Source organism: Castor canadensis, chromosome 10 (assembly GCF_047511655.1).
Source record: "Castor canadensis chromosome 10, mCasCan1.hap1v2, whole genome shotgun sequence".
Classification (NCBI taxonomy): Eukaryota; Metazoa; Chordata; class Mammalia; order Rodentia; family Castoridae; genus Castor; species Castor canadensis.
The window spans coordinates 132,479,505-132,493,132 of NC_133395.1; the positions used below are offsets into that span (position 1 = coordinate 132,479,505).

A 13,628-nucleotide genomic window follows, 5' to 3' on the forward strand; every position below is an offset into this window, starting at 1 on the left:
AAGAGGCAGAGATAGGAGGATCTCAGTCTAAGGTCAGCCCTGGCAAGAGTGCAAGGTCTTATCTGAAAAATAAAATAAAATAAAAGCAAAAAGGGTCAGAGGTGAGATTCAAGTTGTAAAGCTCTTGCCTAGCAATTGCGTTGTCCTGAGTTGGAAAATAATTAAATCACAACACAAAAATCTCCAGTACTACCAAAAAAAAAAAAATTAGAAGGAAAAGAAGGAGGAGGAGGAAGAGGAGGAGGTGGACAGAGAAGAGAGAGGAGAATAGAAAAGAAAAAAGGGAGGGGGAAGGGAGGAGGGGGAGGGGAAGGGAAGGGAAGAGAAGAGAAGGGAAGGGGGATGAAGGGAAGGGCAAGGCAGAGCAGGGAAGGGAAACAAAGGGAAGGGAAAGAGAAGAAAGGAAGGAATGGGAATAGAAGGCAGACCTCACCTTTCAATGGTTCTACCACCTCCCCAAAGCATGACCATGTGGACTCAGCTTTTAATGCATAGACCATTATAGTTCAAGAAGAATTAACTTAGAAGGTAACACACATGCACAGGAAATCAATGCGAGTCAACTCCCTGTATAGCTATCCTTATCTCAATTAGCAAAAACCCTTGGTCCTTCCTATTATTGCTTATACTCTCCCTTCAATAAAATTAGAGATAAGGGCAAAATACTTTCTGCCAGGTAGCAAGGGGGTAGGGGGTAAGAGGGAGGGGATAGGGGGGTAAGGGAGGGAGTGGGAGTAAGGGGGGAGAAATGACCCAAACATTGTATGCACATATGAATAAAAAAAAAAAAGACACACAGCCAAACCGTGGCACTTGTGATATCACAGTGAGCAAAACAAAGGCTGGCTCAGCAACCTTTGATGTGGCTAGTGAGTGTGTAGAGAATGGAAGCTATTTTCTTGCCTTCGTTATCTAACATCAGTAGAGTTAAACTGATCATATAAATTATCCTACTGTGACTATTTAATACTCCCCACACTTAAGATTGCATATCAGCTCTCTCCATACATCTGTCCTCACCTATTGAGCCTATATGATTTTTCTTTTCTCTGATTTTTAAAACAACTTTTTGTGGTACCATTTACATGTCCTATTTTATGTGTACAGTCAATGGTTTCTTAGCAAACAATTTTAGTGGAATATTGTCACAATCTAATATTAGAAGAATTCCAACATTTGCCCCACAACACCAAATATCTCTTGTGTCCATTTCAAGCACACACTCTTCTTATTTTCAAAAGTTAGGTAACCATCCATGGACTTTCTGCCTCTCTAAATTTACTTTTCTGGACATTTCATATAAAAGGTATCATATGATATAAAATATTTTATAAGTGTGTTTATGTGGTATGTTTTTGATTCATCCATGTTGTTGTTCCATTTTATTCTTGAATAATATGCCCTTATTTGGACATACCATCTTATTGATCCATCTGTATGCTGGTGGCCATTTGGATTGTTTCTTCTTTGGGTCTATTGTAAATAGTACCACTGTAAATTATTTGTAAGTTTGTAAATCATTTAGTTGTGCACTCATTGAGATTATTATATGCATTAATTGTGATCCTTAAAAATAAGAAAAATATTGTGCTATAATATTCTCCCTGCTCTGCATGGCCTTGGAGATGATGCAAAATGCATATTAGCTATTGATCAATTGCTTGATAGGCTGACAAAGAAAAGAATGAATAAAAGCAACATAATTCTGACATGCTGCTAAAATAATCTAAGAAATGGTAGGCATAGGGATGGAATTCTTTATATGTTTTCATGTAGTGCTCTACATTTGTATACCTTCTTCAAATTCAACTGGAAATTTTCTTTAATATAAAAGCTGGCTTTTTACCACTCTTATTTGGGAAGGTTGGGGAGGAAAATAGTGCATAGCATCATAAACTAAGTTATTCTAATATGTGCTAACCAAGCAAAGAAGATCAATTTCTTCAGTTGAGAGAGCACAACTATGAATTTTAAAGATTTAATTAAGGCTGAGGACTTTGCACTCATTCATGAGAGTATGTGAATGACTGGAATGAAATGGGTTGAATTGGGTGTCCTTCCTTAACATGAATGCATTACAAGCTCATGGACTGAAAGGCAGTCTTATTTCTCTGTAGTCCTAAGTGGATTAATGGGGAACTCTACAGGAAATGGGAATCAATTAAGTCTCTTTACAGTCGGAAGCTGGAGTCAGGGGTAACACAACATGTGAGCTCAGTAGCATGCATTCACGATAAGGATAAAAGGCTGGAAACAATTTGCCAAACACATTCAAGTGAAATGTAAGACACTCAAAAGCTCACCAGGCCAATCCTATAAACAGAGCAACAAGTCAAAATAGATAATGCTCTTTGATATAGGATGTGAAGGGGAGAAATAATTCAATCAGCATGTTATAGATTCTACATAAAACACACAGCATTTCCTTCCATCTGCCTCCTGCAGCTCTTCAGAAAAATTAAGTTAAATACTTGCATAAAATCACAAACATTGTTAAGATATAGGTTACAGGAAAAATCTGTGGAAGTAGTAGAGAAATTTCCTTGATCCTTTGCCTATCAAATCTTTTTACTTGTTGCAGTATGCACCATGCAAATTTGAAATATTTTCAATGGTAGCCAATGTGTATTGGGTATGCTTTAAATGTCAGACACTATTTTATTGATTTGCATGAAATACTGCATTTAAGCTTTAACACAAATTAAATGAATTAGATGTCACTGAATTTTTCATTTTATGAATGAGGAAACTGAAACATGTTAAGTAATAGGCTAAAGTTTACATAATAAGAGATGAAGTCAGGATTCAAACCCAAGTACTTTACTGCATAGTTTGTGCGAATAACCTGATGCGATGTGGTGCTGCCTATATATTTTGGTTATTCAAGTAATACATCTTCTAGATAAGCAGAAAGATGTTATATTTTGTTTAAAAATAGCTTGGTTGTAGAGCAGCAGAATCATATGTGTAAGAGAATACTGACTTAATTCTTTCAGTGCTAGAGAAAGGTAATCTCTGTGTTACACAACTTGGTAGTGGTTATGTCACTAGGGCCTTTTATGCTGGAGAGATTACTTGCCTGAATTCTACTTAGTTAAATTGACCTGATGTGATTTCATTACTAATTTTCACTGTAAAGCTTGTTGGCATGGTGGAATTATGTAGTCTCGCTTTTATAATATCCCTACCATTAGGAAGCTTCTAACCCAGTGAAGCTTTGGCGAATCCTTTTGAGAGTTGAATTCAGAGGAGTCTAGGATGACAAAGAAAATTAAAAGGAAATAAACAAAAGTAAAGATATTGATCAAAAAGCACATAACCAGTTGGCTTCAGAGCTCAGGCTAGAGTCCAGTTTGTCATAAAGGATATTCTATAGTATAAAATCTTTTGTTGGCAGTCTTCTCTATGCCATTATAATGATAAGTTTTTCTGTATGTCAGGTTGAAAGAATTGAGGTGCTGAGTTTTCAAAAGTCATCAATAGTACCTGAAGTGGCAGAACTCTGATGGAGTTCCTATTTTCAGGTGCACTGTGTCTTGATAGCTTTTGTTAGTAAGACCTGGTGTGCAGCTAACTCATTTCTAGGAAAGGTTAAGATTCTAACTGGGAAAGTTTTCAAGAAGCCAGGCATGAATATATTAGAGTGACACTTACAGTTTTGGAGTGGTCTCTAAATTTGTTCACTGCATTGAATAACAAACATGAAGACCTATCAGAGAATGGTGAGGAGATAGCTGTTCTGGTGTCCTTGATTTCCTGATGCAAATAGTTTGGCAGTGACATTATATAGAAAAGAAATTGATTTTGTGTAGATTTGGTTATTATGGGATTTGGGAATATTCTTTATGTCTTGCTTAGATAGACACTGATGTATAAGTAGATTCTGATCCTTTTGTAGGGAGACCACTCAGGGTCAAACTCAGTCTTGTTGAAATACAGATAAGTAGCTGTTTCTTTGAGTTGATGGAATGTGCATTGGAAATACTTTGTCAAACAAAGGAACATAGCTGCCTCACATGCATACAAATTATTGTTTATAATTAAAACTATTGTGTCTGTCCACAGTAAATAATGCTAATGTTTATCATCAAAGAAACACAATGAGTAGAAGTAACTAGTTAGAGTTGTTTTAGGTGGAGTCATTTTTGTATTTGAGTTGAAGTTGACTTCACTCCTGTTGTGGTGTTATAGTAATTACATTTAGCATTTATCTGCCAATGTTAAAGTTTTTCACACTTTAGAATAGCATCAGATTACACAGTTCCAAAGTCAAGAGTAAGACCTAAATAATTCTGACAAATTAATTTTCTGCTTAATATTTCTTCTGAGACCTTAAATTAATAAATATGTAAATATTCTTCCCTGTTTGCTCATATCAATTTCATTTTTAGTTAAAAGCTGTTCCAAAGATTTATAACATTGTGCTACACAATTTGGTAGACTTATAAATTTTCTTTTCTTTTTTAGTGTTGGTGGCTTAGAAGTCAGTTGAAATATGTATTTACATTTTCATAGCTAGAACTTTATAATCTAGATTTAATTAATGTTGGGGTGAGGAGCCTCAATGGCAGTATTATCTGTTTGAATCATAAGCATGCCCTGAAAGAGCGGTTTTCCAATGAGTGATTTATACATCTTACTAATTTCTACTTTGCTACAAGTACCGTCCAGTGAAGTGTGTATTGATGTTAAGTACTGTAAAGCATGTGCATCATAGAATAGAATGACATGCCCCTTCCATTTTCTGATCCACTCTTCCCTTTCTCTGTTGTCATTGTATCCGAGTATAATTTCAACAGCTATCCTACTGTACTGCTGACTTCTATATCAGTGCATACTAGGGCTTGAGTTATAGCAACTGACACTAAACATGTGTTTTGAATTTGGAGGTCTGTGTACATAATAGTTATATTAGTTACTGCATCTTATTTGCATAAGGCATACTTCCTATAAAATAACTTGCGTAATAACATTTGCCCTCAATCCAAGCAAGGATTTACCAAACAACCTAAGTGATATTTTATATAGGATCTTAAGGTAATGAATGTACTAAACATACTTTCCTGTCTTTGAATGAAAATTTCATGCTACCTATATCAAAAATGTGATCCAAGGATGACTGACTTTTCAAATATGTTTCCAGGAAAATCTGATAGAAATAAGTTGACCAGGCGGGAATTCACTGAAGGACTGTCACATGTCACTGAAGTCTGCCTTCCCAAATTGCAGAGGCGCTCCAGTAACCACACTGCCTCCTGCAATGTTAAGCTTTGAAAAGTCCTTGAATGTAGACAAAAAGCAATTCATTGTAACCAGCTGGTGCATCGATAAGAGAAATGTCAGCAAATTCCCTCAACTGCTCAACAGTATGGTGTGGGATAAAGTGACTATACAATAAACATATAAGAAATGCACAAAGCTTCTCAAGAAAGCTTTTCAGTAAATGATTACATCTTTAGATTTCCAAGAGAAATGATAATTCATTGTGAATCACAAATTTAAGAATAAAACATAGAAATGGAATACCCACTAATAAATTCTATCAGGTCACAACTATTATAAATGCCTTCTTAAGGTCATTCTTCTCCATCAGAGCTTGTATAATTCTGTAATGAAAATTCCCCCATTGAAAGATAACCATATAACATTCAGGCTGAATGCATTTTGAATATCCTAATATATAAATACTTTTATAGGCATATTAAATATTGGTGTTGGATTTTCTGACTAATAGTCCCACCATAACTGCTTTGCTCTTTCAGGAAATTGTCTCTAATATGTGAAGGAAACAAAAGATTGGAATATTGGAAAAATCAATTCAACTTCATTTAAAATTTCATGACTAGAGTGACTCCAATGTGGATGGCTCTCTTTGTAACTTCGAATGGTCATATTTGGCTTTTCATTGCATGCTTAGCATTTCCCCATGAGAGCTTTGAATTTTTTACTTAGTGTAGTTAATACTCTGAATAGGATATTTGCCAGTCACCATCAAGATCTTTGCAATAAGGGATAGAGAATATATAACTGCCAAAAAAGAAGTGGCAGTGTTTAGAGAAAAATGATTTCATATCTACCAAAACTAAAATAAGTTATTCCTGTGATTTACAACTCTGCTCTATGCACAAAGCATATTTTTGCCTCATTGATTTCAGACAGGAAACATGTTTTTGTCTAGGGTTTCAAAATACAGAGATATTTTTAAGTTGTGTAGGGATGCATTCCAATTTCTTAATAGTATTTAGCATATGAGAAGGAGAACTGGGAGTATTGCATTTCTTAAAAATGCTCAATTACTTAAGAGGAAGGTTATTAATTATTACTATCATAGAAAATATTGTGACATTAAATGTTCATTTTAAAGTAATGCCTTTAAATGATCTTTATATCAGGTGTTCCAAAATTCCCAAAAGAAAAAATTGACCCTCTAGAAGTGGAGGAAGGTGACCCCATCGTCCTCCCATGCAACCCTCCCAAAGGCCTCCCACCTTTACACATTTATTGGATGAATATAGGTAAGTAATACATGGTTCTATCAATAAGGGGGCACTTTAATTTTATATAATAACAAAAAGAAACCAAATATAAACTATTCATATAAGGCTATCTTTATGAAACCACATAGATTTTTTTAAATTTGGTACATTTGAAAGTCTATTCCTAGTCCTAAATAAACTAAGGTGTTTATGTGAAAACACCAGAAGACGACTAAAGATATCTCTCGATTTTATAGTATTTGAAAAGAGGAGAAAATAATAATATGACAGAGTATATCTGTGAAGAACATGGTTTTTATATTCAAACTTGCCTTCCTTTTGAATATAGGACATATTAGACTTGAGACTGGCTTGTGTTTGTGCAGCTAGCTTATGTTCTATTTTAGCTATATCAGACATGCTAAATGAAGTGACTCACAAAAATTAGTATCAACCTTTGTGCTTAATTTTCCACAAATCTTTCTTGACTTCTCATGTGAAATCTAAGCTTCTTGTTAAGCCCCTTTCCTTTTAGCATGTGTTTAACTCCCTATATATTTCCTCATTGTGTCCCACAGAGGAAAATGATAAGTATAAAGAACTTAGAAGAAAGTAAATGAAGCTGATCTTGACTGTAGCCAAAACTTTAAGACTCCAATCACCCTGGAAATTTCATGTTGCATCCAGGCCAGGGAGTTTAATATGAACATTGCTTTTGGGGAGCACTGTTTTAAAGAAATATCATCCAAAAAATAAAAGTGATAAGTTAGTAATAATTTCAGATAACTATCAGAATTGATCAGTTTTCCAGTAATCCAACATTGACTCAGAGCACAGAGGAAGAGACCTAGATGGTAAGGAGAGGTAGAATGTCCAAATGTTCATCTATCAGTGGGCTTCTTTGGTTAAGCATGAAAAGTGTGCTGCCAGAGGGTTTGTTGCTGTTGTTTTTAACTATGTGCCCACTCATTGCTTCTGTAGTAAGACCAGACTTAACAGGAATAGAAAGGGCAGACAAAAGAATCAAATAGAGTGCATCTGCTTTACAAACATGAAGCCCTGAGTTCAAACCCCAGTCCTATCAGAAAACAGAAAAAAAAAAAAAAACACCAAATGAAATGAGACAACACAAAGGGTACAAAAATAGAAAAGGGAGATGAAGCTTTGTGAGGGAAAATAGCCCCTTATAGTCACAAGGTATTTCTTTTCAGAATTAGAACACATCCAACAAGATGAAAGAGTCTATATGAGCCAAAAAGGAGATCTGTACTTTGCAAATGTGGAGGAAAAAGACAGTCGAAATGACTACTGCTGCTTTGCTGCGTTTCCAAGATTAAGGACGATTGTACAAAAAATGCCAATGAAACTAACAGTTAACAGTTGTAAGTCCAAAAATTTATCATTCCATCATGCATGCTGAATGCAGATATGTGTATAATTTCATCCTGGCTGGAGCCATTTAAAGCTGGGTTGGTATTTTCTGTTGTTCTTTTAGTTCAACTCTAGAGACTTCATCCAGATGAAGCAGAATTTGCAGCTGCACATCCACAGTAGCTGTGCCTCTGGCAGCCAGGAACTCAAATCTCAATTCACAGTACAAATGTGTTTCATTTGATGTCTGCAGGATCTAGTCATTTTCAGTGGGTGAAATGCACAATGAAATTCCTGGATTTTCTAAGCAACTCTCCAGCATTGATTGTGGCCTTGGATAAATCAGCAAGGCTAGGAATAGGGGAGAAAATAACAGTCAAAAATAAAAAGAACCCATATTAATATTTTTAGCACATCAAGCCTTTCCTTTGTCCTTCCCAAATTGGCAAAGTTATTTGAATTGATTCTGTTTCCTACTTGATTCTGCAGATGCCAGTCTGGGTTCCCAAATGGGAGAAGTAATTAGTGGGAGGAGAAAGCGTAAGATTCAAAAGGAAGAGATAATCCCCAGCAGCTCCTGGCCAAATAATTGGCTCTAGTATAGTTGAACTTGGCAGGACCCTTTCATTGTCTAATTTTGGTCGATAATTTTTTTCATTATTTATGTAGATACACTATGTCAGGGCTTAACTATAACATCCTTTCAGTAGACTAAAATCTCTCTTCAGTGGAACAATAACTTGAAGTCTTTCCACCTGGATGCATCTGTGGAAATTCAAGTTTAAGCACCTTATAATTTTTTCTGTATAAAATTATATTCCCATAGGTAATGTTCTAGTGCAGTATGATTCTATCACATTCTGTAAGTTTCTGAAGAGAAATATATGACTTCTCATTATTTATTAATATCAGCATCTACCATTATGTTTGTATTGTTTTCTTCCATCTTTGTCATTTCAGTAAGGCATGCTAATGAGTCAAGTTCATCCACAGAAATTAGTTCCAATGGTAAGTCAAACGTGTAGAATGTTAGTATTCATATTTTCACCTTGTGTAGCCATTTTCATCTAAGAATTTCATTTTCCTTATTACTTTCATGAGTTTGTTAAAATGCTAATACTCCTATTAAGAAAAACCCCTTGCTGTAGAGTTTTATTGTTCACTCTTCTCTTAAAGGTACATACATATGTAACTATATAAATATAATTATACATTTACATATACTATAATTAACACATGTAGATAGCTGTAGCTACAGAAGTAGATATTTAATGGAGTAATAATTATGGGTTTCCTAAAATGTCTCATTTGATAAATAAGGTTGATAACTTTATACAAAAGAAGAAGAAATGGTTAAGTGTCAAAAGAAGTGGTAAAACACTGAGCTTAAGAAAATTAAATTGAACATTTTTCTTTCAAGACTTGTTAGAATAGTTAATATGCTACCATGTGTTGTGATTCTCTGAGAAAGAATACATTTTTCAGTATTTTCCAGAAATTTTTGTGGAGACTTTTTGTTTTATTTTTCTTCTTTAACAGAGAATCTATTAGAACTACTGGATAAGCCTGAATTATATACTAGTCTTTTATAACAAAAAGAATGAAATACATAAATGAAGCAAATATTCTTTATGTCATGTGGACCAGTGATTGAGGTTTCTGATATACTGGTGACATCGCAGAAGATCAGGGTTTCTTCTTGGGTTACCCTCAGTTTTCAGGTGGACTCGTTTTCCCTCACATCATTTTCTTTGAGATCAATAACTCAGACATGCATGGTGTTATCTTCACAGCACTTAATAAAAATCATTGCACACAGTACATGGTCGATAATTGTTTCTCAAAAAATAAATATTTGTAAAGGAAGTATATAGCAAAGTGCCTGCTGCTTCCACTGTCTTACGTTCCTTTCTCCTGATAAAAGAATGTCAGCTATTTATTTTCTTTCTGTATCAAGTAAAATTGCGGTTGACATTGGATGGGGAAAAACATTTTATGCTACCATTTGGAAATTAAATCACAATTAGCAATGAAAGTGGAAGATCCCTAAGTTGCCATTGGATTTGCAAAGTATTAAGCAAGGAAGAAATAGGACAAGTCCTTTTGCATTTAGGGGGAAATGCTTACTATTTACTAATACACTGTTGATCTTGGAGGTCCTGAGATTTTAAGCACTTGCCTGAATTGCTAGATAAATCGTAGGTGCTTAGTTTCTACTGTAGGCTTCCCCAGTCAGAATTTCTGCATGCTGAGCCCAGGAAGCTGTGTGTATTTATTTATTTTTTACTTATTTATTTAGGCAATACTGAGGTTTGAACTCAGGGCTTCAAGCTTACTAGACAGGCACTCTAACACTTGAGTCACCCCTCCATCCCTTTTCTTTCTTTCTTCTTTCTTTCTTTCTTTCTTTTTTTCTTTCTTTCTTTCTTTCTTCCTTCCTTCCTTCCTTCCTTCCTTCCTTCCTTCCTTCCTTCCTTCCTTCCTTCCTTCCTTCCTTCCTTCCTTCCTTCCTTTCCTTTCTTTCTGTGTGTATGCATAACTGGGATTTGAACTAAGGGTTTCATGCTTCCAAAGCAGGTAATATACTGTCTGAGCTACACCTCCAGTCCATTTTGCTCTGATTATTTCGAAGATGGGGTCTCACAAACTATTTGCCTGGGCTGACTTTGAATCAGGATACTCCCTATCTCAGTCTTCCAATTAGTTAGGGTTTACAGGCATGAGCTACTGGAACCCAGCTGGTGATTTTTGAGATAGGGTCTTGCTTTTGCTCAGGTAATCCTGGACCAGGATCCTCCTGTTTGTGCTTCTCTGCTTAGCTGGGGATGACAGGTGTGTACCACCTCACCCAACCACTGCTTGAAATGAGGGAAAATCATGAACTTTTTGCCCAGATTGACCTCAAGCTGCAAGCCTCCCCATCTCTGCCACGCAAGTAGCCACTGACACAATGGCCAAAAACTGTGGTTTTAATAGGAAACTTGTTAAGTACTTAGGCACATTAAATTAAAGAAAAACACACAGCTATCAAACATGACAAGGCGAGATTGTAGAATATGAACTCATAGACTATCAATCAATTTAAGTTTCATTAAGAAATTATTTGTCTTGGATGTGTTTGAACTTCTGAATTTGAAGAGATGGAATAAACAATAACCTGTAGAAAACACGGTGCTGCCTTTAGTTAACAAACCAGAGGGACAGCCTGAAGCCTGAGTCAGATGGAAGATAGCAGTCTATTTAAATGGAAGTACACTGAAATGTGAAAATACACACATGTAGGTACACACACACACACACACGCACTTACTTCCCTTTACACAAATTCATGTTTTAAGGAAGACATAGTGACCCAGAATATTGACTCTTAGCTTGAAAAATCCCTGACGTTCCTTTCTCTTTGTAGCAAATTCAATCAAGCAAAGGAAACCCAGACTGCTGTTGCCTCCTCCTGAGAGAGGGAGTGAGTCTGCAGTGACCGTCCTCAAAGGGGACACCCTGCTGCTGGAGTGCTTTGCTGAGGGCCTGTGAGTAATGTGACTCCTGCTTCGGACTTTTTCCATCCAGTTTTGTAAAGAGTGAAGCAAAACTTCAGAAAATACTGTATACGCTTGGTTAAATTTCTTTCTTTTTCTAAAAAGTAAAGCCTGTTATTGGTATTTTGAGAGAAAGAAACTTTGCACTTCACTCACAGACTTCAGGCTATGACTGAAATTGACTTCTAATGAACTCTTCCTGTCTGATTTTGTGAATGTCAGGACCAAGGACAGTGTTCACCTTCCCTGCATCAATAGTGAATTCTAATTCTCAAGAGTTTCAGTGTATTCCTTCTTAGCCCATTTCTATTGGTGCCAGATTTCTCTCTCTCTCTCTTCTTATCCTATTCCACTCCTGTTTGCTGTGGTACTAGCTGTGCTCCCTTTTAATTTCCCAATTTTCTTTATTTTGTGCTGTTGTCTTTGCACACCAGCAGGTCTAGACCATGGCATTTATGAGAGTTTCACTGAATTTTCCTCACACCTGAAAAAGCAATATTCTTTTCCAAGCCCTCCACAAAGCCCTCAGGATCCTCCCGTGGTCTCCTCTTGCAGCTTATGCTTGATAAGTAACCACTGTAAGTCTGTGTAACTAAGACTGTCTTACTTAGTGTTTGATGATAGTAGGTCACCTGCTTTTGTCACTATGCCTCTGAAAGTAACAGTCTGTCTCTATGTCTGTCTCTATTATTAGGGACACCAATAGGAATGCCAAGGAAAAGGGCATTTCATTTCCCCAGCATCTGAGTTTATTCATTTGACTCATTGTTGGGTTTTGAGCAGTCTGTTTAATAGAATAGAATTTGCAAATTTAAAGTTCATATTCATAATATTCATAATAACTAATCTTAAATTAGATTATGAAGAAAAGGAGAAGATTTTAATGGTTTCACAACTCCTATACTTTGCAAATTTCTTTTTCTATCCAGCAAAAATATCCAGGTTGCTTATTGCCTTAAATTGCTAATGTAAAGTGACAAACTATTTAAATGTGCCAGGACATGACCTCTGATCGGGAATTTTGGGTTCTGTTTTATTTTAGAAAATCAAAGCCTTCACGTTCAGTATGAAACATTGATGGTAATCACCCACTCTGTTGGTTGCATTCATGTGCATTTATATGGTAGAAGTTAAATTCCTTTAGGGTTCCTTACTCTTCTAGGTTGACTGTTTGGGTAAGGCAAACCTCTCAGTAATTTTTTCTTCTTATTTCCTACAAATGCTATTATTTACTTTCCGAATTGGACGACAACAGGACAGATTGTCATCAAATAATAAAAAAGCTGTCATGTGCATTTTAGAAATTGAAGTGTCATGAAGCACTATATAAAAAGAAAATGAACATCGATATATGTCATCTTTGACATATGAAGATTCCTGATATGCTGTCATGAGAGGTTTCCCCTGAGGCGGTTTCTTCTTACTTATAGTGGTTTGCATAAAGTAGATATTTCAGTAAATGCTTAGTTATAATGAAAATGTTGATAACATTAATTAAAACAGTAAAGCTTTCAAATAGATACCCATATTGAGAGGTTGAGAGTCTAGATTCTGTGAGTAAGGTGGAAATTGGGAATAGTTACATGATATTTTGAATCTCATTAGGAAAGAAAGGAGTTCATACCCTCAGGTTCTATTGTCAGTAAAAAGAGTCATTCATTTAATAATTCACACTTACACCCTGTGAGAATTTAAGTTAGGTATCATCCTATTTCAAGATACTATATTATAAGAAAAATAAAAGTTGGGCAGATAAGAGCTTGAGCAAACATTAATGAGATAGTACAAATTTGTGTATAATAAAGTATTGAGCAATATATTTTCCCTCAAACCATCATTATCCAAATGCTGTTAGTAAATGTTCCCTAAAAAAAGGGAAAGCAAAAATTGGCAAGAATAGAAATTCTTGAAGTGTTATCAACCCACCCCTAGATAAAATGTCATGCTCATCTGATACTTAAATCATTTTATTTGATTCTTTAAAGTGAAAAGTATTAGAATATTGTCAGTCTCAAGGACTGGGAATAAAAAAAAAAACATTTTGTAGAAAGTGAGAAGCTTGTACTGCTAAGGCATGGACTCCTGAAAAACTTGTCTGGGAAGAACCAAGGTCCAGAGCAGCTTGTAACTTGGCTGATCACCATTTTAACAGATGGAGTAAAAAAGCAAGCACTTAAGAGACATGGGTTTTGCATTCTGTTCGATGGTTGTTCAGAAAGTCAACAGCTAATGTACTCTCAAACGT

The 13,628-nt window shown here is 35.6% G+C and overlaps 1 protein-coding gene across 9 annotated transcripts in view; it reads left to right on the forward strand.

Annotated features, from left to right (window-relative positions):
• Chl1 (cell adhesion molecule L1 like) overlaps nucleotides 1-13,628 on the forward strand; it is a 190,511-nt gene that overhangs the window by 127,748 nt on the left and 49,135 nt on the right. For 8 of the 9 annotated variants that reach the window (XM_074044257.1, XM_074044261.1, XM_074044255.1 and 5 more), the window contains 4 exons: nucleotides 6,393-6,515; nucleotides 7,688-7,858; nucleotides 8,808-8,855; nucleotides 11,254-11,374. In XM_074044257.1, the coding sequence (XP_073900358.1) occupies nucleotides 6,393-6,515; nucleotides 7,688-7,858; nucleotides 8,808-8,855; nucleotides 11,254-11,374 (463 nt within the window). The remainder of the gene's footprint in view (nucleotides 1-6,392; nucleotides 6,516-7,687; nucleotides 7,859-8,807; nucleotides 8,856-11,253; nucleotides 11,375-13,628) is intronic. The other variant, XM_074044263.1, reaches the window with a different exon arrangement.